This window comes from Tamandua tetradactyla, chromosome 14 (assembly GCF_023851605.1).
Source record: "Tamandua tetradactyla isolate mTamTet1 chromosome 14, mTamTet1.pri, whole genome shotgun sequence".
NCBI classification, from domain to species: Eukaryota; Metazoa; Chordata; class Mammalia; order Pilosa; family Myrmecophagidae; genus Tamandua; species Tamandua tetradactyla.
This window is the reverse complement of record NC_135340.1, coordinates 90,750,767-90,778,744: the sequence shown is the minus strand read 5'-3', so window position 1 is coordinate 90,778,744 and position 27,978 is coordinate 90,750,767. Positions and strand designations below refer to the sequence as shown.

At 37.6% G+C, this 27,978-nt stretch overlaps 1 protein-coding gene and 1 non-coding gene across 3 annotated transcripts in view; one reads left to right on the top strand and one right to left on the bottom strand.

The window, feature by feature from the left end:
• Positions 1 to 27,978, bottom strand: part of ETFA (electron transfer flavoprotein subunit alpha) — a 112,419-nt gene that overhangs the window by 39,567 nt on the left and 44,874 nt on the right. The window contains exon 9 of one of the 2 annotated variants that reach the window (XM_077128476.1): positions 23,399 to 23,481. The exons of the other annotated variant lie outside the window; for it this stretch is intronic. Within the exon in view, the coding sequence (XP_076984591.1) occupies positions 23,399 to 23,481 (83 nt within the window). The remainder of the gene's footprint in view (positions 1 to 23,398; positions 23,482 to 27,978) is intronic. 2 annotated transcript variants of the gene reach the window in all.
• Positions 14,907 to 15,017, top strand: LOC143656644 (U6 spliceosomal RNA). Its single transcript, XR_013162552.1, has one exon. It is a non-coding gene; the product is annotated as a U6 spliceosomal RNA (small nuclear RNA).

Below are 27,978 nucleotides of genomic sequence, written 5' to 3'. Positions count from 1 at the left end.
GAGGGGACTGGGAGGTGGGGAGTGCCTGCTAACTGGTATGGGGTTTCTTTTTGTGGTGATAAAATGTTCTAAAATTAATGATGATAGCTGCACAACTCCATAAGTATACTAAAACCAATGAATTGTACACTTTAATGAACAAATTGTGTGGTATAAAGCTTCTATTGAACAAAAGTTAGATCACTGAAAAGATTTTTAAAACTCTTTATATATCCTTAGGTAGACTGATGAAGAGGTGAGGAAGAGAGAGAAGATACAAACTATTTTATAGGTAATGAAAGAGAGGTCATTACTCCAGACCCTACAGACAACAAAAGGAAAATAACGCAATACTATAAACAACTTTATACAGTAAGTTTGACAATTAAAATACTCAGATCAATTCCTTAGCAAAACAGACCCAAAACAAAATGGAAAATCTGAATAGCTCTAAATCTACTAAAGAAATTGAGTACACTGTGAAATACCGCAACAAAGAAAACTCCATCCCCAAAGGTGAATACTTCCAAACATTTCAGGAAAACAAAAAAATCAATCATACAGAAACTCATTTAGAGAACAGAGCAGGAGGGAATACCTCCTAATTCATTTTATGAAGTCAGCATAAGGTTAATACCAAAACTAGACAAAAGTCTTTCTAAAAAAGAAAATTACAGAATATCATGATAAAGACAGACCCCAAAAATCCTTGACAAAATATTAGCGAATAAAAACAGCAATGTATTAGATAATATATTATGAGCATCTAGGGCTTATCCCAGTAATTCAACATAGTTTAACATTCAGAAATCAAAGAGGGTGGGCCACAGCGGCTCAGCAGGTACAGTTCTTGCCTGCCATGCCGCAGACCTGGGTTTGATTTCCCGTGCCTGCCCATGCAAAAAAAATCAAACAACGTAATTCACTACATTAACAGAATAAAGGAGAAAAACCATATTATTATTCCAACAAATGCAGAAAAGGCATGTGATCAAATGGAACACTGATCCATGATTTTAAAACTCTTGGTAAATTAGGAAAAGAAAGGAGATTCCTCAATTTAATAAAATTGAGAAAATAAATAGGCAAGCCACAGATTAGGCAAAAACAATTGCAGACAATATATCACATAAGGAAACACATATCCAAAATTAAAAATTCAACAAGTCAATAATAAAAAGGGCAAAAGATTTAAAGCGACCCTTCATAAAGGAAGATATCTGAGTGGCCAATAAGCTCATGAAAAGAGCACCAGGTATCAGAGTCAACCACAATCCTCTACCACCATTCACCTACCAGAATGGCTAAAACACCAAACGTCAGTGAAGACGAAGAGCAACCAGAGCCCACGATCACAGCTGATGGGACGGTAATATCGCACAACCGCTTTGGAAAGAGGGATGTCAGAGTCCAAGGAGGGTAAAGGGGTTATCTGTATAGGAGGGCTGATCACTCAGGATGTTAGAGGCTGAGAGAGGCAAGGAGAGCATCTGAGCAGACGAGAGTACTGACAGGGTCCAGGGCATTACAAAAAAGGAAAGGGAGAAAACTAGGTATCAGATAAATATCTTGTGTTATTGGACTAGAAGTGGCAATATCAGTGTTAAGCTCATGGTTTTCAACAGATATAGAACGATACAGAAATATAGATGGAAATACGTTTTTATGTGTATATAAATACGTGTGTATGTGTATCCACCTCTACACACACACACACACACACACACACACACACACACACACTGATCTTTTGTGAACTTTGGCCTAAAGATGTCTACTCATGTAAAACTGGACAAGCAAGATTTACACAAAATACAGTGCTCCACACCTAATCAAATGCCAGGGAAGGCTCATACACATTTGCTTAGTAAAACTCTCTCACAGACTAATGTGGTATCACAATAAATGTCACATAGTGTTACATCTTCCTATTATGAAGTTTTAGACTCTGTTTTAAATATTGAGGTCTTCTTATCTGAATTCAAATAACATGAATAACTCAAGAAGTACTTCCCACAAAGGAAAGAGTAATAGATTGCACTCTATTAAATTAAAAAAATTTCTACAAGGGGAATTGTAAGAAGATGGTAGAGTAAGCAGCTCCAGGAATCGGTCCCCCTACCAGAACTAATGTACATGCAGGAATTGTCTGAAACAACTATTTAAAACTCCAGAGTTTAGTAGAACATTGTGGAGATACAGTGAAGAGTGAGAGGAAAGGATGGTAAATGACAGTAAATACTGGCAAGTTTCACTCTCTATGTAGCAGCTGCAATCACCCAGATCCCAGTCTCACAGCAGGAAGTAGTGAGGTCCTCAACCTCAGCCCCCTGGTGTAGCTTGCTGATGTCAGAGTAGGATATAAAGACCTAGTTCCCCAAGATACAAGGGGTGTGGTCTGATCAATGACCACTGCTTTTGATCAACTATATCAGATCAGTAGGTGCCAGCTCTGAGGGCAATCACTGGTCCAAACCACATAAGGCAAAGCAGCAGAGCAGACATAAGGAAGTATCCTTCCTCAAAAGTATGGAACAGTTAAAAAGGACTGTATTACCGGGCAAGTGCCAAATCAAGAAAATGCACCTCTAAAGTGCCAAAAGAAAAGCTCCTGGCACCCTTGCTAAACCCTTCCTTATCTATTCCCCAGGGCATTGTGGAACCTGCCCACTGCTTCCTTCATGGGTCTCTTTCCAGTTGGGAAATACTGACCTGGGAGACTCCTCCGGCACACTACCCTTCCAGAATTTGCCCTCCAGGCAAAACCAGCTTTAGATGATAATTGAATTGGGGGACCTGGCACAAAGGTTTAAATGCTTTAAGCACCTGGAAGAGAGAGATGGTCTGTTTCCTAGAGGGAAGATGGGGCATTCAAATTCCTGTAAACAGAGGAACTCCTAAAGCCACTAGCGAGTACAAACCCAGGACAAGACAGACTCAGAAAAGATAATGAGGACCCTGCAGTGTGCATTTGCCTTGGGATGACCATCTTGACAGAAGGGCTGAACTCTGAAACACAGCACCAGCCAATGCAAAGTCAATTTGCAGACTGTGAAATTTTTTTTTGAATTTTGTTTCATTTTCTTGGCTCCTGGAGCTCAAGAAAATCTCTGTCATATCATGAGCTGGATACAAACTCAAGAGAAAAATCTCAGGGATTAAATCCAGAGTTAACATTTTTAAATATTAAAATGTACAGTGTACAACAAAAGATTACAAGACAAACAAGAAAACAGCAAGTGATGGCCCATTCAAAGGGAGAGAACAGATATCCAGAAAACATCAAAGACAAGACTACAGACATACCAGACTAGCAATTTTTTAAAAAGTATCTTCAATATGCTCAAGGACAGAAAGAAAATACAGACAAAAAGGACATGAACAAATAAAATGAGAATCTCAATAAAGGGATACAAAGTTTTTTAAAAGGAACCAAAACAAACAGAACCCGGAGTTGAAGATCATAAAACCTGTAATGAAGAATCCCCAGGAAGGTTTCTACAGCCGAGTGGACAAGAAGAACACACAACTGAAATGAGTCAGGCTGAGGTACAGAAAGCAAAAAGAATTAGAAAAAGCAAAAACAGTCTCTGTGACCCCTGAGAGACACCATCAAGCATACCAATATATGCATTATGGGAATCCTAGAGAGAGAGGGAGAGAAAGGAGCGGAAGGAATATTCAAGGAAATAATCGCAGAAAACTTTCCAAACGTGAATATGCATATCCAAGAAGCCCAATAAACACCAAACGGGATAAACTTGAAGAGATACATGCCCAGATACACGGAGGCCTATCTGTTGAATGCAAAAGACAAGGAGAAAGAGCTAAGAGCCTCAAGATAAAAGCAATGTGTTATGTACATGGAAGTCAAAACAACATGAAGTACCAATTTCTCATCAGAAACCATTATAGCAAGAAGACAGTGTGCTGAAATACTTAAAGTGCTGAAAGAAAATGCTTGCAAACCAAAAATTTTGTATGAATTGAGACTTTCTTTCAAAAATGAGGAAGAGATGATAACATTCCAAGATAAATAAACGCTGAGGGAGTTCAATGCAACTAGATCTGTGCTATAAGCCATGCTACAGGGAATTCTTCAAACTGAAAGAAAAGGATACTAGCAGTGGATCAAAGCATCACAAAGAATAAAGAACTCTGGGAAAGGTAAACATATGGGTAACTATAAATGCTGGTACCATTGTATGCATTTTTTGATATACAACTCAACTCCTTACTTCTTGCAGGAGCTAAAATGTAAACGCATAAAAGTAATGTTAAATTCCTGGCTTTGGACATAAAGTCCAAAAAGTAACTGTAACAAGTATTAAAAAAAAGATGTGGGGACAGAGGAGTACAGAAACAGAATATCATATACTATTGTGTTAAGTTGGTAGCAAATAAAAAAATATTTTTTATATCCTAAAAAAATATTTAGGATATAAAATTTAATTCCATGGTAACCACAAAGAAAATAAATGAAAAATATATCTAGAAAATAAGAAGGGACTCAATATGATACAATACAAAAATAAAATAAAAATAAATAAAGTAAGCATTGACAGAAGTGAAGGTCAAAAAAAAAAGGTATAAGACTTATAAAGACTAAATAGCAAAATGACAAAGTCCTGCATTATCAATACTCTCTTTAAATATTAATAGATTAACTCTCAAAAAATTGGTAGAGATTAGCAGAACCTAACTATACACTGTTTATAATAGGGTCACCTTAAATTCAAAGATATAAGTAGGCTGAAAGTAAAAGGATAGAAAAAAAATATACCATATGTTCTAGTTTGCTAGATGCCGGAATGCAATATACCAGAAATGGAAAAGCTATTTTTTTTTTGCATGGGAAGTCTCCGTGAATCGAACCCAGGTCTCCAGCACGGCAGGCGAGAATTCTGCCACTGAGACACCGTTGCACTGCCCTGGAAGAGCTTCTAAAAGGGGGGATTTATTAAGCTGCAAGTTTACAGTACTAAGGCCATGAAACTGTCCCAATTAAAGCAAGTCTATAGAAAGGTCCAATCTAAGGCATCCAGGGAAAGATACCTTGATCAAGAACGCCAATGAAGTTCAGGGTTTCTCTCTCAAGTGAGAAGGCACATGGTGAACACAGTCAGGGTTTCTCTCTTCAGCTGGAAGGGCACATGGCAAACATGGAGTCATCTGCTAGCTTTCTCTCCTGGCTTCCTGTATCATGAAGCTCCCTTGGAGGTGTTTTCCTTCTTCATCTCCAAAGGTAACTGGCTGGTGATTCTCTGCTTCTTATGGCTATGTTGTTCTTCTCTGCTCTCTCTGAATGTCATTCTCCAAAATATTTCCTCCTTTACAGGATTTCAGTAAATTAATCAAGACCCACCCGAATGGGTGGAGACACATTTCCACATAATCCAGCTTAATAACCACTCTTGATTGAGTCAGTTCTCCAGGGGGATGATCTAATTACAGTTTCAAACATACAGTATTGAATAGGGATTAGAAGAAATGGTTGCCTTTACAAAATGGGATTAGGATTAAAACATGGCTTTTCTAGGATACATACATCCTTTCAAACCAGTACAATGTGCAATAAAACAACCAATGGGTAAAAGAAGAAATCACAAGGGAAATTAGGAAATACCTTGAGGTGAAAATGAAAACACAGCATGCAAAAAGTTATGGGATGAGAGTGATGCACGAATAAATTCTAGAGTAATTTGAACAGTGAATAAAAAAGTATCTGCAAAGTCCCCTTGGGGGAATGGCAAGAAAGGGGGAAAATTCAACTTCCCCATGTGGAGAATTCCTCATATTCTCACAGGCAGTGGGGACAACAAAACAAAAGCAGAGCCCTCAATCTTGGGGGTTGTTCACATGAAGTTTATCCCCACAAAGGATAGGCTAAGACTACTTAAAATTAGGCCTAAGAGTCACCCCCAGAGAACCTCTTTTGTTGCTGAAATGTGGCCTCTCTCTCTCGGCCAACACAACAAGCAAACTCACTGCCCTCCCCCTCTCTACGTGGGACATGACTCCCAGGGGTGTAAACCTTCCTGGCAATATGGGACAGAAATCCTAACATGAGCTGGGACTCAGCATCAAGGAATTTTGAAAATCTCCCAGACCAAAAGGGAGAAGAGAGAAATGAGACAAAATAAAGTGCCAATGGCTGAGAGATTTCAAACAGAGTTGAGCGGTTATCTTGAAGGTTATGCTTATGCATTATACAGATACCACCTTTTTGGTTAAGTATAATGGAGAAGCTGGAGGAAAGTGACTGAAAATGTAGAGCTGTGTTCTAGTAGCCTGTTTCTTGAAGATGACTGTATAATGATATAGCTTTCACAATGTGACTCTGAAATTGTGAAAACCTTGTGTCTGATGCTCCTTTTATCTATGGTGTGGACAGATGAGTAAAACAAATAAATAAATAATAGGGGGAATAAATGTTAAAATAAATTTAGTAGATTGAAATGCTAGTGTGTTGGTTTGAAAGGATGTATGTCCCCTAGAAAAGCCATGCTTTAACCAAAATCACATTTCATAAAGGCAGGATAATCCCTCTTCAATACTGTATGTTTGAAACTATAATCAAATCATCTCCCTGGAGATGTGATTTAATCAAGAGCGGTTGTTAAGCTAGATTAAGTGACCCATGTCTCCATCCATTTGGGTGGGGCTCGACAAATTTCTGCAGTCCTACAAAAGAGGAAACATTTTGGAGAACGAAGGAGATTCAAAGAGAGCAGAGAATGCTGCTGCACCACAAAGCAGAGAGTCCATGAGCCAGTGACCTTTGGAGATGAAGAAGGAAAACGCCTCCCGGGGAGCTTCATGAAACCGGAAGCCAGGAGAGAAAGCTAGCAGATGACGCTGTATTCGCCATGTGCCCTTCAGCTGAGAGAGAAGCCCTGACTATGTTCACCATGTGCCTTCTCACTTGAGAGAGAAACCCTGAACTTTATCAGCCTTCTTGAACCAAGGTATCTTTCCCTGAATGCCTCTGATTGGACATTTCTATTGATTTGTTCTAATTGGGACATTTTCTCAGCCTTACAACTGTTAACTACCAACTTATTAAATTCCCCTTTTTATAAGCCATTCTGTTTCTGGTATATTGCATTCTGGCAGCTAGCAAACTAGAACAGCTAGTGATCTATGAAAGAGAGTGGTAAGGGGTATAGAAAAAAAAATAGGGGAAACAAAGGCTAAAATATTGTGTAGATGGAAATACTAGCAATCAATGAGAGGAAGGGGTAAGGGGCATGGTATGTATGAGTTTTTTCTTTTTTCTTTTTACTTCTTTTTCTGAATTGATGCAAATGTTCTAAACGTTCATGGTGATGAATGTACAATTATGTGATGATACCGTGAGTCATTGATTATATACCAAGAATGGAATGATCATATGGTAAGAATGTTCCTGTTTGTATTTTGTTATGTTAAATAAATAAATAAATAAAAGTTATGGGATGCATATAGTTGGAGCAGCTAGAACGAAAAGTCTGAGAGGATCATATGATAGCCTATGATAAATTCTGGTTCTGTCCTATAACTACTTGTTGAAAAGTGCTTTGAAAACCATTGCTTTTTTACTTCTTAGCTTGGTATATATGTCATACTATACAATAAAAAAGTTAAAAAAACGTTATGGGATGTAGCAAAGCCGGTGCTGAGAGGAAATTTATAGCTCTAAATGTATAAATTTAAAAATAAGAAAGACTTGAAATCAGAGAATAACCTCAAAACTGGAAGAACTAGAAAAACAAGTGCAAATTAAACCCAATTAGGGTAAAAAGAAGGAATAATTAAGAGAAGAGAAAAATAAAATACAGAATTAAAAAAAAATCAATAGAGAGAATTAACAAAACCAAAAGCTGATTTAAGTCCTGAAATGGAGAGGTGCCAGTCTCTCTAGAACATCAACTAGTTCTATTCCCCACCCCACCCCCTTATTACTGACAGCCCCTTCCAACATGAAAAAGTTAGAATGGGTATAGCCCAAATATGCTTAAAGAGTGGAAGAAAGATCACAGGTGATAGTGGAGTTATACAGAGAAGGCGGGGTTTAACAAATGAATGTGACTGTTGAATCATTATATTGATATTTCTTTTAGTCTCCAATATCTTATTTTTTGTTAATTAACGGAAAAAAAGAAATTAATCCAACATTTAGAAATCATACCATTCTAAATATGCAATCAGTAATTCTTAACATCATCACATAGATGCATGATCATCGTTTCTTAGTACTTTTGCATCGGTTTAGAAGAACTAGCAACACAACAGAAAAAGATTTAGAATGTTAATATAGAGAAAAGAAATAAAAGTAATAATAATAGTAGAAACAAAAACCAAAAAAAAACCTAAAGCTCAGATGCAGCTTCAGTGTTTTAACATGATTACTTTACAATTAGGTATTATTGTGCTGTCCATTTTTGAGTTTTTGTATCTAGTCCTGTTGCACAGTCTGTATCCCTTCAGCTCCAATTACCCATTATCTTACCCTGTTTCTAACTCCTGCTGGACTCTGTTACCAATGACATATTCCAAGTTTATTCTCGAATGTCCGTTCACATCAGTGGGACCATACAGTATTTGTCCTTTAGTTTTTGGCTGGACTCACTCAGCATAATGTTCTCTAGGTCCATCCATGTTATTACATGCTTCATACGTTTATCTTCTCTTAAAGCTGCATAATATTCCATTGTATGTATATACCACAGTTTGTTTAGCCATTCTTCTGTTGATGGACATTTTGGCTGTTTCCATCTGTTTGTAATTGTAAATAACGATGCTATAAACATTGGTGTGCAAATGTCTGTTTGTGTCTTTCCCCTTAAGTCCTTTGAGTAGATACCCAGCAATGGTATTGCTGGGTCGTATGGCAATTCTATATTCAGCTTTTTGAGGAACCGCCAAACTGCCTTCCACAGCGGTTGCACCATTTGACATTCCCACCAAGAGTGGATAAGTGTGCCTCTTTCTCCGCATCCTCTCCAGCACTTGTCATTTTCTGTTTTGTTGATAATGGCCATTCTGGTGGGTGTGAGATGATATCTCATTGTGGTTTTGATTTGCATTTCTCTAATGGCCAGGGACATTGAGCATCTCTTCATGTGCCTTTTGGCCATTTGTATTTCCTCTTCTGGTAGGTGTCTGTTCAAGTCCTTTTCCCATTTTGTAATTGGGTTGGCTGTCTTTTTGTTGTTGAGTTGAACAATCTCTTTATAAATTCTGGATACTAGACCTTTATCTGATATGTCATTTCCCAATATTGTCTCCCATTGTGTAGGCTGTCTTTCTACTTTCTTGATGAAGTTCTTTGATGCACAAAAAGTGTTTAATTTTGAGGAGTTCCCATTTATTTATTTCCTTCCTCAGTGCTTTTGCTTTAGGTTTAAGGTCCATAAAACCGCCTCCAATTGTAAGTTTCCTAAGATAGCTCCCTACATTTTCCTCTAACTGTTTAATGGTCTTAGACCTAATGTTTAGATCTTTGATCCATTTTGAGTTAACTTTTGTATAAGGTGTGAGATATGGGTCTTCTTTCATTCTTTTGCATATGGATATCCAGTTCTCTAGGCACCATTTATTGAAGAGACTGTTCTGTCCCAGGTGAGTTGGCTTGACTGCCTTATCAAAGATCAAATGTCCATAGATGAGAGGGTCTATATCTGAGCACTCTATTCGATTCCATTGGTCGATATATCTATCTTTATGCCAATACCATGCTGTTTTGACCACTGTGGCTTCATAATATGTCTTAAAGTCCGGCATCACGAGACCTCCAGCTTCGTTTTTTTCCTCAAGATGTTTTTAGCAATTTGGGGCACCCTGCCCTTCCAGATAAATATGCTTATTGGTTTTTCTATTTCTGAAAAGTAAGTTGTTGGGATTTTGATTGGTATTGCGTTGAATCTGTAGATCAATTTAGGTAGGATTGACAACTTAACTATATTTAGTCTTCCAATCCATGAACACAGTATGCCCGTCCATCTATTTAGGTCTTCTGTGATTTCTTTTAGCAGTTTTTGTAGTTTTCTTTATATAGGTTTTTTGTCTCTTCAGTTAAATTTATTCCTAGGCATTTTATTCTTTTAGTTGCAATTGTAAATGGGATTCGTTTCTTGATTTCCCTCTCAGCTTGTTCATTACTAGTGTATAGAAATGCTACAGATTTTTGAATGTTGATCTTGTAACCTGCTACTTTGCTGTACTCATTTATTAGCTCTAGTAGTTTTGTTGTGGATTTTTCCGGGTTTTCGACGTATAGTATCATATCATCTGCAAACAGTGATAGTTTTACTTCTTCCCTTCCAATTTTGATGCCTTGTATTTCTTTTTCTTATCTAATTGCTCTGGCTAGAACCTCCAACACAATGTTGAATAACAGTGGTGATAGTGGACATCCTTGTCTTGTTCCTGATCTTAGGGGGAAAGTTTTCAATTTTTCCCCATTGAGGATGATATTAGCTGTGGGTTTTTCATATATTCCCTCTATCATTTTAAGGAAGTTCCCTTGTATTCCTATCTTTTGAAGTGTTTTCAACAGGAAAGGATGTTGAATCTTGTCAAATGCCTTCTCTGCATCAACTGAGATGATCATGTGATTTTTCTGCTTTGATTTGAGGATATGGTGTATTACATTAATTGATTTTCTTATGTTGAACTATCCTTGCATACCTGGGATGAATCTTACTTGGTCATGATGTATAATTCTTTTAATGTGTTGTTGGATACGATTTGCTAGAATTTTATTGAGGATTTTTGCATCTATGTTCATTAGAGAGATTGGTCTGTAATTTTCTTTTATTGTAATATCTTTGCCTGGTTTTGGTATGAGGGTGATGTTGGCTTCATAGAATGAATTAGGCAGTTTTCCCTCCACTTCGATTTTTTTGAAGAGTTTGAGGAGAGTTGGTACTAATTCTTTCTGGAAAGTTTGATAGAATTCACATGTGAAGCCATCTTGTCCTGGACTTTTCTTTTTAGGAAGCTTTTGAATGACTGATTCAATCTCTTTACTTCTGATTGGTTTGTTGAGGTCATCTATTTCTCCTTGAGTCAAAGTTGGTTGTTCATGTCTTTCCAGGAACCCATCCATTTCATCTAAATTGTTGTATTTATTAGCGTAAAGTTGTTCATAGTATCCTGTTATTACCTCCTTTATTTCTGTGAGGTCAGTAGTTATGTCTCCTCTTCCATTTCTGATCTTATTTATTTGCATCCTCTCTCTTCTTCTTTTTGTCAATCTTGTTAAGGGCCCATCAATCTTACTGATTTTCTCATAGAACCAACTTCTGGTCTTATTGATTTTCTCTATTGTTTTCATGCTTTCAATTTCATTTATTTCTGCTCTAATCTTTATTATTTCTTTCCTTTTGCTTGCTTTGGGATTAGTTTGCTGTTCTTTCTCCAGTTCTTCCAAGTGGACAGTTAATTCCTGAATTTTTGCCTTTTCTTCTTTTCTGGTATAGGCATTTAGGGCAATAAATTTCCCTCTTAGCACTGCCTTTGCTGCGTCCCATAAGTTTTGATATGTTGTGTTTTCATTTTCATTCGCCTCGAGGTATTTACTAATTTCTCTTGCAATTTCTTCTTTGACCCACTGGTTGTTTAAGAGTGTGTTGTTGAGCCTCCACGTATTTGTGAATTTTCTGGCACTCCGCCTATTATTGATTTCCAACTTCATTCCCTTATGATCCGAGAAAGTGTTGTGTATGATTTCAATCTTTTTAAATTTGTTAAGACTTGCTTGTGACCCAGCATATGGTCTGTCTTTGAGAATGATCCATGAGCACTTGAGAAAAATGTATCCTGCTGTTGTGGGATGTAATGTCCTATAAATGTCTGTTATGTCTAGCTCATTTATAGTAATATTCAGATTCTCTATTTCTTTATTGATCCTCTGTCTAGATGTTCTGTCCATTGATGAGAGTGGTGAATTGAAGTCTCCAACTATTATGGTATATGTGTCTATTTCCCTTTTCAGTGTTTGCAGTGTATTCCTCACGTATTTGGGGGCATTCTGGTTCGGTGCGTAAATATTTATGATTGTTATGTCTTCTTGTTCAATTGTTCCTTTTATTAGTATATAGTGAACTTCTTTGTCTCTTTTAACTGTTTTACATTTGAAGTCTAATTTGTTGGATATTAGTATAGCCACTCCTGCTCTTTTCTGGTTGTTATTTGCATGAAATATCTTTTCCCAACCTTTCACTTTCAACCTATGTTTATCTTTGGGTCTAAGATGTGTTTCCTGTAGACAGCATATAGAAGGATCCTGTTTTTTAATCCATTCTGCCAGTCTATGTCTTTTGATTGGGGAATTCAGTCCATTAACATTTAGTGTTATTACTGTTTGGATAATATTTTCCTCTACCATTTTGGCTTTTGTATTATATATATCATATCTGATTTTCCTTATTTCTACACTCTTCTCCATACCTCTCTCTTCTGTCTTTTCGGTTCTGACTCTAGTGCTCCCTTTAGTATTTCTTGCAGAGCTGGTCTCTTAGTCACAAATTCTCTCAGTGACTTTTTGTCTATAAATGTTTTAATTTCTCCTTCATTTTTGAAGGACAATTTTGCTTGATACAGGAGTCTTGGTTGGCATTTTTTCTCTTTTAGTAATTTAAATATGTCATCCCACTGTCTTCTAGCTTCCATGGTTTCTGCTGAGAAATCTACACATAGTCTTAATGGGTTTCCCTTGTATGTGATGGATTGTTTTTCTCTTGTTGCTTTCAAGATCCTCTCTTTCTCTTTGACCTCTGACATTCTAACTAGTAAGTGTCTTGGAGAACGCCTATTTGTGTCTAATCTCTTTGGGGTGCGCTGCACTTCTTGGATCTGTAATTTTAGGTCTTTCATAAGAGTTGGGAAATTTTCAGTGATAATTTCTTCCATTAGTTTTTCTCCTCCTTTTCCCTTCTCTTCTCGTTCTGGGACACCCACAACACGTATATTTGTGCGCTTCATATTGTCCTTCAGTTCCCTGATACCCTGTTCAAATTTTTCCATTCTTTTCCCGATAGTTTCTGTTTCTTTTTGGAATTCAGATGTTCCACCCTCCAAATCACTAATTCTATCTTCTGTCTCTTTAAATCTATCATTGTAGGTATCCATTGTTTTTTCCATCTTTTTTACTTTATCCTTCACTTCCATAAGCTCTGATTTGTTTTTTCAGTTTTTCTATTTCTTCTTTTGTTCAGCCCATGTCTTCTTCTGTCCTCCCTCAATTTATTGATTTCGTTTTGAAGAGGTTTTCCATTTCTGTTCGTATATTCAGCATTAGTTGTCTCAGCTCCTGTATCTCATTTGAACTATTGGTTTGTTCTTTTGACTGGGCCATATTTTCAATTTCTGAGCGTGATTCGTTATCTTCTGCTGGCGTCTGGCATTTAGTCAGATTTCCCTGGGTGTTGGACCCAACAGTTTGAAAGATTTTTCTGTGAAATCTCTGGGTTCTGTTTTTCTTATCCTGCCCCGTAGGTGGCGCTCGTGGCACACGTTTGTCTGCGGGTTCCACCAGTAAAAGGTGCTGTGGGTCCTTTAACTTTGGAAAACTCTCGCCGTGGGGGAGGTTCGCCAGCCGAAGCAGCTTGGAAGAGTGCCAGCCGGTTCGGGGTCTGAACGCAGGGAGGGTCGCTGGCCGCCGCAGCCCGGGAGAGCGTCCGACCAAATTTCCTAGTCGGCCTGGGGCGCCAAGCGTGGCGGGAGGGCGCCCGCCGCCGCAGCCCGGGAGAGTGCACCGTTCCCAGCCGGACCGGGGAGTCACGTGTTTGGAAAGGACCCCCCCCAGTCACCGTTCTCCATGGTCTGGGGATTTCCGATCCAATTCTCTCAGTTGGTCCGGGGGCCTCGCGTGGTGGGGGCTCCAGCCGCCACGGCCTGAGGGGACCACCTGCCCAATTCTGCTAGCTGGCCCGGGAACGAGGAAGGGATGGACTCCGGCCGCTTGCTGTCCCGCCCAGGGAGCCCCTCAGCGATCTCACAGGAGCAGGTTCTCCCAGACAGTCAGCCGTTCCAGGATGGAGTACGCTGTCTTTTTGATCTCTGTCATGGCTCTAGGAGCTGTTCTGTATCATTTCTACCCCCCTAGTAGCTGTTCTGGAGGAGGTAAGGTGAGGGTGGCAAGGCTGTCGAGGACGGTGGCGGAGGAGCCGGTGAAGGCGGAAGAGGGCATGGTGGTGGTTGGAGAGCTGCCGGAGCAGGAGGAGAAAGGGAAGGATAGATGGCGGCGGGAGCGCCGCCGGAGCAGAAGGGGGAAGGGGAGGCAGGATGGCGGTGGAGCGCCACCGAGCAGAAGGGAAGGGAGGGCTGTTGGCGGCGGAGTGCCGCCGCGGAGAAAGAGGGAGAGGAGGGCTGGATGGCGGCGGAAACTGCTGGCCGGCGTGAAAGAGGAAGGAAGAGGAGGAAAGAGGAGGGCAGGCGGCCGCCGGCGGAGAAGAGAGAGAGGAGAGGGGGAGGGCGGAGAAAGAGGCGGCTGGAGCGCCCGCCCGAGAAAGAGGAGAGGAGGCTGGATGGCGGCAGGAGCGCCGCCGGTGGAGAAAGAGGGAAGGACAGGATGGAGGCGGCAGCGCCGCCGGCGGAGAAAGAGGAGAGGAGGGCGGATGGCGGCGGAGCGCCGCTGGCGAGAAAGAGGGAGTGGGGGGTAGTCTCCAATATCTTAGAGCAACTAGAAGTAAAAACCTAAAATTGTGGAACTGTAATCTGGTCTGAAACCAAACTCTGAAATCTGGTCTACAACTAACTGTTGTGATATAGTTAGAATTTCATTGCTTTTTTGTATATATGTTATTTTTCACAAACACACAAAAAGGTGATTGCAATGATAAATGCACGGCTATATATGATATTGTGAACCACTGATTGTACCCTTTGGATGATTATATGGTATGTGAATATACAATACATATCAATAAATAATATATATAGTGCTTGCTTCAGCAACACACATACTGTATCAATTGGAATGATAAAGAGAAGATGAAGATTATCCCCTGAGCAAGGATCGCACACAAATTTGTGAAGCGTTCCATATTTTTAGAAAAGAAAAAAATACATATATAATTTTAAAAAAGATCAATGGAGAAGGTGGAGTTATAAAAGAGAAGATTGGATTTAAGAAACGATGACTCCGGAATCATCATACTGTATTTTAGTCTCCAGTGTCTAGAGAGGCCAGAAGGAAAAACCTAAAATTGTGGAACTGTAACCCATACCAAAATCTGAAATCTGTCCTGTAACTAATTGTTTGGTGTGCTTCGAAATTTATTGCTTTTTTGTATACATGTGATTTTCACATAATAATAAAGAAAAAAAGCTGGTCTTTTAAATACATCATGAAATTGACAAACCTTTAGCTAGATTAATGAAGAAAAAAAGAGAAGGACACGAACAAAACAGAAATGGAAGGGGGATATTACTACCAACCCACTAAAATAAAAATCACTATAAGAAGACACTATGAACAACTGTTCGCCTACAAATTAAATAACCTAGATGAAACACACATTCTAGCTACACCGGCTCAAGAAGAAAAAGATTTTAGCAAACAAATAACTAGTAAAGAAACTGAATCTGTAAGCAAAAACCTTCTAACGAAGAAAAGCCCAGGACTATATGAATATACTGCTGAATTTTACCAAACATTCCAAGAAGAATTAACAACAGTTCTATTCAAACTTTAAAAAAACTGAGAGGAGAGAACACTTACTAACTCATTCAGTGAGACCACCATCACCCTAATGCCTAAGCCAGAAAAAGATACAAGAAAATAAAATTACAGTATCCCTTATGAACACAGATACAAAAAATCCTTAAGAAAATACTGGCACTCTAAATACAACAGCGCATTAAAAGAATTATAGAACATGATCAAGTGGGATTTATCCCAGATATGCAAGGACAGTTCAACATAATAAAATCAAATAACATAACACATTAACAGAACAAAGGGTAAAAAACATATGAACATCTCAATTGATACAGAAAAGGAGTTTGACAAAATCCAGCATAACCTGTTGATAAAAACACTTAAAACAAACAAACCAGGAATTCCTCAACACAATAAAGGGTATATATCAAAAAGTCATAGCTAATATCATACTTGATGAAAGAATGAAAACTTTCCTTTTAAGATGAAACAAGACTTCCACCATTATTACTTAACATTGTACTAGAAGTTCTAGCCAGAGTAATTAGGCAAGAAAAAGAAATCAAAAGCATCCACATTGGAAAGAAGAAGTAAAACTTTCCCTATTTATAAATGTCATGAGTTTATATGCAGAAAATCTTGAAAAATCCAAAACAAAGCTATCCGATTTAATGAATGAATTCAGCACATTGGCAGGGTACAAGATTGACACCAAAATATCAGGGGTGTTTCTGTACAATAGTTTTTAAAAAAAAAAAAAAAAAACTCAAGAATTATTTACAATAGCAACTAAAAAAATCAAATATTTAGGGATATATCTAACCAAGGATGTAAATTACTTGTACAGAGAAAAGTAAAAAATATTGCTAAAAGAAGACCTAAATAAATGGAATGACATTGTGTGTTCATAGATAAGACTAAATATTAAAACCTATTATAAAGCCACAATGGTCAAAACAGTATGGTACTGGTACAAAGATAAAAGCACTGACCATGGAATCAAATCGAGAGTGCAGAAATAGACCACCAAACCTATGGTCAACTCATCTTCAACAAGGCCCCCAAATCCTCTCAACTGGGACAAAATAGTCTTTTCAATAATTGGGCATGGAAGAACTGGATATCAATAGCCAAAAGAATCAAAGAGGACCCCCAACTTATACCCTACACAAAAATTAATTCAAAGTGGATCAAACATCTAAACATAAGAACTAGCACCATAAAGCTTCTAGAAGAAAATGTAGGGAAACATCTTCAAGACCTAATAATAGAAGGTAGCTTCCTAAACTTCATATCGAAAGCACAAGTAACAAAAGAAAAAATAGATAAATGGGGACTCCTAAAAATCAAATGCTTCTGCACTTCAAAAGACTTTGTCAAAAAGCTGAAGAGGCAGCCAACTCAATGGGAGAAAATATTTGGAAATCACATATCGCACAAAGGTTCAATTTTCTGTATATATACAAAGAAATATACAACTCAACAAGAAAAGAATAAACAACCCAATTATAAAATGGGCTAAAGATATGAATAAGCATTTTTCTGAAGAACAAATACAGATAGCTCAAAAGCACATGAAGAGATGCTCATTTTCACTGGCTTTAAGGGAAATGCAGATCAAGACTACAATGAGATACCACCCACACCTATAAGAACAGTTCTAATAAACAAACAGGAAACTATAAATGTTGGAGGGATGTGGAGAAACTGGCACACTTATGCACTGTTGGTGGGAATGTATAATGGTGCAGCCACTATGGAAGATTGTTTGGGGGTGCCTTAGGAAATTAAGGAGTATCGAGTTGACCTATGACCCAGCAATAGCACTACTTGGTATATACCCAAAAGAGCTGAAAGCCACAACACAAACAGATATTTGTACACCGATGTTCATAGCAGCATTATTCACAATCGCCAAAAGACAGAAACAAACCAAATGCCCATCAACAGACGAATGGATCAACCAAATGTGGTATATACATATGAGGGAACATTATGCAGCAGTAAGACAAAATGATGTCCTGAAGCACATGACAAGATGGATGAGACTTGAGGACATAATGCTGAGTGAAATTAGCCAGACACAAAAGGACAGATATTGTATGATTCCACTTTTATGACCAGCATAAAGGTATAATTAGAGGCTTGTAATATGGAAGATAGGGGACTTAGAGATACATAGAAGGTAGACATGGGTGAACCGTTAGCTAACGAGGTTGAACTCCAATGTAAGGGAATAGATAGGAGTGAAAGTGGTTCTCTAGTGTGTCTAGAAGTAATATTACCATATGGAGGATGTACAAGATTGAAAGGGATTGTATAGATCTTCATGTCCCACTGATTAACACTAGAAATATGAATTAGTTCTCGCAAGAATTACTTCAAAGATATGATTCTTGTACAAAGAGCGTTTTAAGTCAGGGTACAGGGGGAAAACTGCTATTGCACACTATCAGCTATGTTCAGAAGGAGACCATCAGCACTACCACAGCAGCAGCAGAGGTAAATAATGGGGTGAGGGACAAAGTTAAGAGGGGATTTAGATTTCCTATTTGGCAAGGGTGTGTTGATTGGTTTTCCTTCTCTTGGTAAGAATGAAATTATCTAAAATTGAGAATGGTGATGGACTGTGGACTTTGGGCCCTATACATGATGCTCGATGAATGCAAGTGGCTGAAGGATGTACTGACAGAAGTAGATTGGCAAATGATAGTGTATACTTATGAATGAAGGTTGTGCTGCCACAAAAAGGAACAAAGTTGTGAGGCATGCAATGATATGAATGAACATGTGGGATATTTGCTGAGACAAAATAAGCCAGAAACAAAAGAACAAGAATGGTATGGTCACCTTTAGAAAATGCTTATAAGAAAACAGGGGCCTAAATCGTAAGCTTAGAACAGACACATTAAGTCTGGAGTGGCGATTATTATTTCTGGATTTTGAGAGGCTGTTTTATATCTATAACCTGATATTCAGAGATAAGAACGAAGCCGATCAGGTTAGGGTCAAAGTAATTCAGAACACAGGGGTAAGGAAGACAGTGTCTATATTTAGAACCACAAATACTCTTTGAGACCAATGAAAGAAAGGTTTATTTGATCTGGAACTGAAATTTTCTGTAGTGCATAATCTAATCCATCCTATCTGTAAAGCTCATTTGAACAACTGAAACACAGGGAGCACAGAATAAGAAAAGGGGTCCTTTAATCCTGTATAGATTATTGTAATGCCTGGATACATCCTAAAGTATATTAAAAGATAATCAAAAAGCATTGGCAAAGTCCCCTGAGGGAGGTGAAAAAGAATATGGAACTATTACACCTTATCATCAGGGACTCCCCTGATACCATGTGAAACTTTAGGGATACCCAAATCAATAGGCCATGCCCATGATCATGAGGCTTACTCTTGTGAAACTTATGTAAGTAGTGGAGAAGCTTAGACTACCTATAGTCATGCGTAAGAGTTACTTCTGGAGGACCTCTGCTGTTGCTCAGCTGTGGCCTCAGTCTCTCTAAGCCCAACTCTGCAAGTGAAATCATTGCCATCCCCGCTATGTGGGACATGACATCCAGGGGTGAAAGTCTTGCTGGTAACATTGGAGATGACTCCCAGGGATGAATTCAGACCTGGCACCATGGGATCAACAATTTCATCCTGACCAAAAGGGGGAAAAGAATTGTAACTAATAAAGTATCAGTGGCAGAGAGAGTTCAAATAGAATCGAGAGGCTACTTTGGAGATTGCTCTTACGCAAGCTTCAGGTAGACTTCGCTACCTATCATAACCTGCCAGTCCCCAACCAGGACCATTCCAGACAATCCTAAAGAACACCCAGGACAATATAGAAGATTCCACAAGTGTTTCATGCACCAGACTAACTTTCCAGAAACCTATAACCTCCAGATGGGTCCCTGATCCAGATAAGTCCTGAAACCCAGCCCAGCCTATCCAAAACATCAGATAATTCCATCTCCCTACCCCATATTAGTGACAGACCCTTCTAATATGAAAAATTTAGAATGGCCATACCAAACACCCCTAAAGAGAGGGATGGAAAGATCAAAGGTGATGGTGGAGTTATACAAAGAAGATAGGATTTAACAAATGAGTATGAATGTTGAATCATTTCTTTTAGTCTCCAGTGTCTCAGAGCAGCTAGAAGAAAAACCTAAAATTGTGGACTTGTAACCCATGTCAAATTCTGAAATATATTCTACAACTAATTGTGGTGCTGTGCTTTGAAATTTATAGCTTTTTTGTATCTATGTTATTTTTCACAAAAAAATGAAGGAAAACAAGTCGATTGTGATGATAAAACATATTTCAGCCCTCTAGCCTCCTACATTCTGGAGTAGCTAGAAGGAAAAATATGAGAGAATCGAATGGTAGCCCATGACAAACTCTGGGATCTGTCCAACAACTACTTGTTGATGAGAGCTTTGAAAACTATTGCTTTTTTATTTCTTTGCTTTCTATATGATATACTATACTATTAAAAAGCTTAAAAAAAGTCCTTTCAATAAGTGATAAACACAGTGCACTAATGGAAATTGTTAATAATAGTGTAGTCTATGGGAGCTCTCTATTTTGTGAATGATTTTTCTTTAAGCCTACTAGTTCTTTAAAAAGAAAAAAAAAAAAGAAAATGAAAAAGGAAGCCACAGGATGGGAAAAAAATATTCACAGTATGTATATCTGACAAATAACTTGTATCCAGGTTATATAAAGAACTAAAGAGAGAACAAAAAAATGAAAAAACACAATTTAAAAATGGGCCAAATCACTCTCTCTAAGCTCAACTCTGCAAGTGAAATAATTGTCCTCCCCTCTATGTGGGCCATGTTATCCAGGGGTGAAATCTCCACAGAGGCATGGGACATGACTCCCAGGGATGAATAAGGCCCTGGCACCGTGGGATCAACAACTCCATCCTGATGAAAAGGGGGAAAAGAAGTGTAACAAATAAGGTATCAGTGGCTGAGAGAGTTCAAACAGAGAGGCTACTCTGGAAGCTGCTCTTACGCAAGCTTCAGTTAGACATTGCTACCTATTGTAATTTGACAAACCTCAATCAAAACCATTCCAGTCAATCCTAAAAAACACCTAGGGCAATATATAAGATTCTCCAAAGATTCCATGCACTAGCGTAACTTTCTAGAAACCTACAACCTCCAGATGGGTCCCTGGACCAGATGAGTCCTGAAACCTAGAGGACCCAGCCTCTCCAGAACCCATCTTCCTACCCCATATTTTTGACAGCCCCTTCCAACATAAAAAAGTTAGAATAGCCAAATACCCCTAGAGAGAGGGGCAGAAAGATCAAAGGTGATGATGGGATTATACAGAGAAGACAGGATTTAAGAAATGAATATGAGCACTAAATCATTAAATTGATATCACTTTCAGTCTCCAGTATCTCAGAGCAGCTAGAAGTAAAAACTTAAAATTGTGGAACTGGAACCCATGTCAAACTCTGAAGTCTGTTCTACAACTAATTGTTGTGCTGTGCATTGAAATTTTTTTTTTGTATATATATTATTTTTCACAAAAAAGAGAAAAAAAAGTCGATTGTGGTGATAAAAAAAAATTTAAGCTTTCTACCCTCCTATATTCTGGAGCAGCTAGAAGGAAAAATCTGAGAAGATTGTATGGTAGCCTATGACAAACTCTGGGATCTGTCCTGTAACTACTTGTTGAAGAGTGCTTTGAAAACTATTGCTTTTTTTTCTTTGCTTTGTATATAACATATATATACAATAATATAATATAATATAATATTGTTATACAATATTATACAATAAAAAAACACTTAAATAAAAAAAGAAAAGCAACAGCTACCTGGGACAAAGGACTACAGATTAAGACAAACTAGGGCACCCAGGACCAGGAGGAAACAGAATTTGCTGGGGGCAATTTAACAAATACCTAACATAAACTGAGAAATGATAAATCCCTGAGTGTGGGCTCGGCACAAGCCATCTGCTCAGAGAAGATCCAAGAAGGCACTGCACTTTCACACCAGGCCGAGCACTCCTAGGAGCTGAGGAAGAACACAAGCACAGAATCCTTCACAAAAAAAAGGGGGGCCAAACACTTGAGCAGACACTTCAAAACAAACTTCAAAGATAAGTCTTTAAAATTTGAGAAAATCTGAAAGAACAGGACACTGACATATGAAATTTTTTAAATGGACAAGACTTAGTATCTCATTTTTAAACATATAAGAAGTACATTTTCCTCTACACAATTAAGGTTTAAATGGCTCAGAATCCTATTCACTGAAAATTTATATGGCTTAATAAATGTGAACAGTTATTAGGTATTGATTCTATTTCTTTCCATTTCTTTTTTATTATAACACACATATATATATATATCACAAAATTTGCCAGTTTTAACTGTACAATTCAGTGGCATTAATTACATTTACAAAATTATGCAACTGTCACAACTCTCAATTACCAAAACTTTTTCATCATCCCCAACAGAAACTCTGTACCCATTAAGCAATAACTCCACAGTCCCCCTTTCCTCAGCTACTGGTAACCTCTTATCGACTTTCTGTCTCTATGAATTTGCCTATTCTGGACACTTCACATAAGTGGAATTATACAATATTTGTCTTTTGGGTCAGGCTTATTTCACTTAGCATAATGTTTTGAATGTCCATCCATGTTGTAGCACGTATCAGAAATTCATTCTTTTTTATCACTAAGTAGTAGTCTATTATATGTACATACCACATTTTGTTTATCCATTCATCTATTGTTAACATTTGGGTTGTTTCCACCTTTTCACTATTGTGAATAACGCTGCTATGAACATCAATGTGCAAATGTTTGTTTCAGTCCCTGCTTTCAATTCTTTGGGTTATATATCCAGGAGTGGAACTGTTGGGTCATATGATAATTTTACATTTAACTTTTAAAGGAATCACCAAATTGTTTTCCACAGTGGCTGCACCATTTTACATTCCCACCAGCAAGGCAGGAAAGTTCCAATTTCCCCACATCCTCATCAGCACATGATATTTTCTCCTTTTCTAACAGGAGCCATCCTAGTGCATATGAAGAGGTGTCTCACCGTCATCGGGATTTAACTTTGGAACCAAAGTTTCCTACCAGTCTTTTTTTAAGTTCTGGATAGAATTAAAAAAAGAACATTCTAGTATTACTTATCCACATGGATCAGAATATTCAGAATTTTATACAACTAAACAAAATATAGAAATAAACCAGACATACAGGAATATCTGAGGTTTCAACTGTCATTCATAGTTTCAAATTCTGAACTTGTGTGTTCATTAAAACAGGTTTACTGTTCTTACTCATAGATTTTATAGTTAAAGGCTTGTAGAAAATAAACATTATCAATGCGAACTTATAAAATCCATTTACTAAAATGCGGCTTACCTTTTTTTTTTGGTTTTATTTTAAGCTTATCAGTTTTATATTTGGTGTTGTGGTATGATTCCATTTAACAAAAGTGTTCTACCACTAAAATTTTTGAAAAAAATTAGTAGATTTAAGAACTGCTAAGCATTTTATTGAGATCAAGAAAACTGTAGAATTGAATGCAGAAAAAAATGTATATACTATAAAAACAAAAAAAGAAAAGAAAAAGTATGCACTGCTTGTGAAAAGGAGGACACATCCACCGTGGTAATAGTTAAGTGCTCAGGAACACTGACTAGCACGTACATCACTGAGGTTACTGTTTGACAAGCATGCGACTTGGCCCAGCGTATTTTACTACCATACTTACTGGTGCTACTATTTTTCCTGTCTGTCCAACTTGCATGTCATTGGGAACAAAGCCAGCATCGACGGCAGCACGGGAAGCACCAACTAAGACGAAAAACATTTATCATTTTGTTCAAGCTATTACTCAGCTTGTCGGGACAATTGCTGGTAACTATAAAGGCAGACACTGTTATACGTCAGAAATTTAAGTAAGTCCCCCTAAGAAATTCCTGTCTGACTGAAAAGTCTAAATACCAACTCTGAAAGGGCAAGGCAATGTGAAGACAGAAGCACTGATTGGAGCACAGCGGCCGCTAGTCCAGAAGTTGGAAGAGGTCAGGAGTGGATTCTCCCACGCAGCTCCCAGAGGGATTTCAGACATTTGGCCTCCAGAAGTATGAGAGAATAAATTTCTGTTGTTTAAGCCTCCAAGTTTGTGGTAATTTGTTTCAGCAGCCACAGGACACTAATATGTCTGTCAGACCCAACAAGAAATTTAAGTAATAAAATGACAGAGATTTTTGTTTATTTTCTTCACTGTTATTTCCCTACCAACTAAAATATTTCTGGCTACCTGAATGACACGCGACAAATATTTGTTGAATGAATGAAAGAAAGCATGAATGAAATAAACATCTTATATTAAATATATCTATCTAGTTATAAAGCCAATATTATGCTTTATCAGACAAAACCATTACTGTTTCATGATTACATACATAATGCATTTTAAAGACAACGGAAAAGCTTAGGAACCCTTAAAAGCGAGAAGAAATGAAACATTTTTAAGTGAACAACTCAGTGCCATTCAGGACATTCACAATACTTGCAACCACCATGTCTGCAACTTCCAAAATATTTTCATCAGAACCCCTTACCTATTAAACAGCTACTCCCCATTTCTCCAAGCCCCTGGCAACCACCAATCTGCATTCTGTCTGTAAGGATTTATTTATTCTGAATACTTAATATAAATGGAATTATACAATATATGGCATTCTGAATATGGCTTCCTTCACTTAACATGTTTCTGAGGCTCATTCACATTGTAGCATTTATCATTACTTCATTACTTTTCATGGCTGGATAATACTCACGGCATGCATATGCCCTCATTTGTTTATCCATTCATCTGTCCATGGACATTTAGGCTGTTTCTTCCTTTTGGCTATGGTGAACAGTGATACTATAAACAAGCTTGTACACGTATATTTTGAGTACTTGTTTGCAATTCTTTTGGATATATACCTAGGAGAACTGCTGGGTCATGTAGTAATTTCATGTTTTAAATTTTGAGGAACTGCTAAACTGTTTTCCAGAGTGGCTGGATCCATTTGCATTCCCACCAACAGCAATGCAGAAGGGTTACAATTTCTGGAAATCCTTGCCAACATTTGTTATTTTCTATTTATTATTATACAGCTATCACAGTGGACGTGAAGTGGTAGCTCTTAGTGGTTTTGATTTGCATGTCCCTAATAACTAGTGGTGTTGACCCACTTCCTGTGTTTGTTGTCCATCTGTATATTTTCTTTGCAGAAATATCTGTTCAAGTCATTTGCCTAGTTTTTAAATTGGGTTACTGACCTTTTGCTGTTGAGCTGTAGAAATATATATAATGGATACTAAACCCTTATCATATATATGATTTGCAACTGTTTTCTCCCATTCTGTAGATTGACTTTTTACTTTCTTGATAATGACCTCTGATATAAAAAAGTTTTAAATTTTGATTAAGTCCGATTTATTTACTTTTTCTTTTGTTATGCACATGTTTATTAACACTTTGCATCAGTGATACATTTATTACACTTGATGAATCGATATTATTATTGTTATATTATTAGCTACAGTCCATAATTCACATTAGGATATACACTTTGTGTTATATAGTTCTAGGAGGGGTTTTCCTTTCAATTTTTATTGGTAACATATATACAAGATAAAATTTCCCATTTTAACCACTTTCAGAAACACAATTCAGGGCGGCCCACAGTGGCTCAGCAGGCAAGAATGCTCGCCTGCCATGCCAGAGGACCCGGGTTCGATTCCTGGTGCCTGCTCATGTAAAAAAAAAACACAATTCAGTGGTATTAATTATATTCTCAATGTCGTGCTCCCATCAACATCACCCATTACCAAAACCTTTCCATCACTCTAAACAGAAATCCTATACCAACTGTGCTGGTTTGAAAGGATGTATATACCCTAGAAAAGCCATGTTTAAATCAAAATTCCATTTCATAAAAGTAGAATAATCCCTATTTAATACTGTATGTTTGAAACTATAATCAAATCATCTCCCCGGAAATGTGATTTAATCAAGAGTGGTTGTTAAGATGGATTAGGTGATGACATGTCTCCACCCATGTGGGTGGGTCTTGAGAAGTTTCTGGAGTCCTATAAAAGAGGAAATATTTTGGAGAAGGAGAGATTCGGAGAGAGCAGAGAGTGCTGTAGCACCATGAGGCAGAGTCCACCAGCCAGTGATCTTTGGAGATGAAGAAGGGAAATGCCTCCCAGGAAGCTTCATGAAACAGGAAGCCAGGAGAGAAAGCTACCAGATGACGCCGTGTTCACCATGTGCCTTTCCAGCTAAGAGAGAAACCCTGACCGTGTTCGCCGTGTGCCTTCTCACTTGAGAGAGACCCTGAACTTCATCAGCCTTCTTGAATCAAGGTAACTTTCCCTGGATGTCTGAGATTGGACATTCTATAGACTTGTTTATTTGGGACATCTTCTCAGCCTTAGAACGGTACACTAGCAACATATCAAATAACCCCTTTTAAAAGCCATTCTGTTTCTGGAATATTGCATTCTGGCAGCTAGCAAACTAGAACACCAATTAAGCATTAAATCCTCACTCTGCCCCTTGTATTCTGTATTCTAATTTCTGACTCTACAAATTTACATAGTCTATTTACATAAGTGAAATCACCCATATTTGCCTTTTGTCTTCAGCTTATATCATACAGCATGAGGCCTAAAGGTTCATCTATATTGTTGCATGTATCAGAACTTCGTTCTTTCTTATAAAGGAATAATATTCTATTGTATTTCTGTATCACATATTTTTATCCACTCATCAGTTGATGGACATGTGAGCTGCTTTCATCTTTTGGCAATGGTGAATAATTCTGCTATGACCATCGATGTGCAAACACCTATTTGGGTACATGCTTTCAGTTCTTTGGGGTATATACCTAGAAGTGGGATGACCAGGTCATATGGTAATTCTATATATAACTTTCTGAAGAACCAGCTGTTTTCCACAGCAGCTGAATCATTTCACCTCCCACAAATGAGGGTTCCTATTTTTCCACATCCTCTCACTTATTTTCCTTTTTTTTAATTTATATTTTTATTCTTAGCCATTTTAGTGGGTGTGACGTGCTCTCTCATTGTGGTTTAATTAGTATTTTCCTCTGGCTAATAATGTTAAGCACGTTTTCATGTGCTTATTGGCAATTTTTATATCATTTTGGAGAAATGTCTATTTAAGTCCCTCCCCATTTATTAATTGGGTTATCTTTTTTTCTTGGTGAATTATAGGAGTTCTTTATAAACTCTGGATATTAAACTCTAATCAGATATATGGTTTACAACTATTTTATCCCATTCTATAAGTCACCTTTCCATTTTTTTGATAATGCTCTTTGATGCACAAAAGCTTTTAATTTTGATGAAATACAATTATCTGTTTTATCTTTTGGTGCTCATGCTTTCACTATAAAATGCTGTAATCCATTAGCTAATACAAGGTCCTGAAGAGAATACTTAATTTTTTCCTTCAGGGATTGTACAGTTTTATTCCTTATATTTTGGTTTTTGATCCATTTTGAGTTAATTTTGGTATAAGATGTGAGGTAGAGGTCAAACTTCATTCCTTTACATGTGGATATCTAGTTTTCATTTTCTTAACACGTGGATATCTAGTTTCCATTTGTTGAAGAGACAATTCTTTCCCACTGAACAGACTTGGAACTCTTCTCAAAAACCAACTGGCAGAAATAAAAGGACAAATGTGGTATGTCTCACTGATATGAATATTAATGAGTGAACTTGGAGAATTTCAGTTAAGAACACAGGTTACCAGAAGATAGAAATAGGGTACAGATTGGGTAATTGGTGCTGATGGAATATAGATTGTGCAATAGGAATAATCACAAAAGTTCAGATATGGATAGCATAGTAAGTACTACCTGATTGTAGCACAATAATAAGTACACTGAATGAAGCTGAATGTGAGAATGATAGAGGGAAGAGGGCTGGGGACACGTATGAAACCAGAAGGAAAGATAGACGATAAAGACTGAGATGGTATAATTTAGGAATGCCTAGAGTGTACAATGATAGTGATTAAATGTACAAATTAATAAACGTTTTTGCATGAGGAAGAACAAAAGAATGTCAGCATTGCAGGGTATTGAAAATAGATGGTCATTCATATTTTAAAACTTCAACTGTGAGAGACTAAAGGGAGAAATGTTTATTTGATACAAAATTTATAATTTGATTAGTGCATTTCCTAATTTAATTTTTATGGTCAATTTAATTGAACACCATAAATACATGGAACCTTGAATAGGGCATGAGATTTTG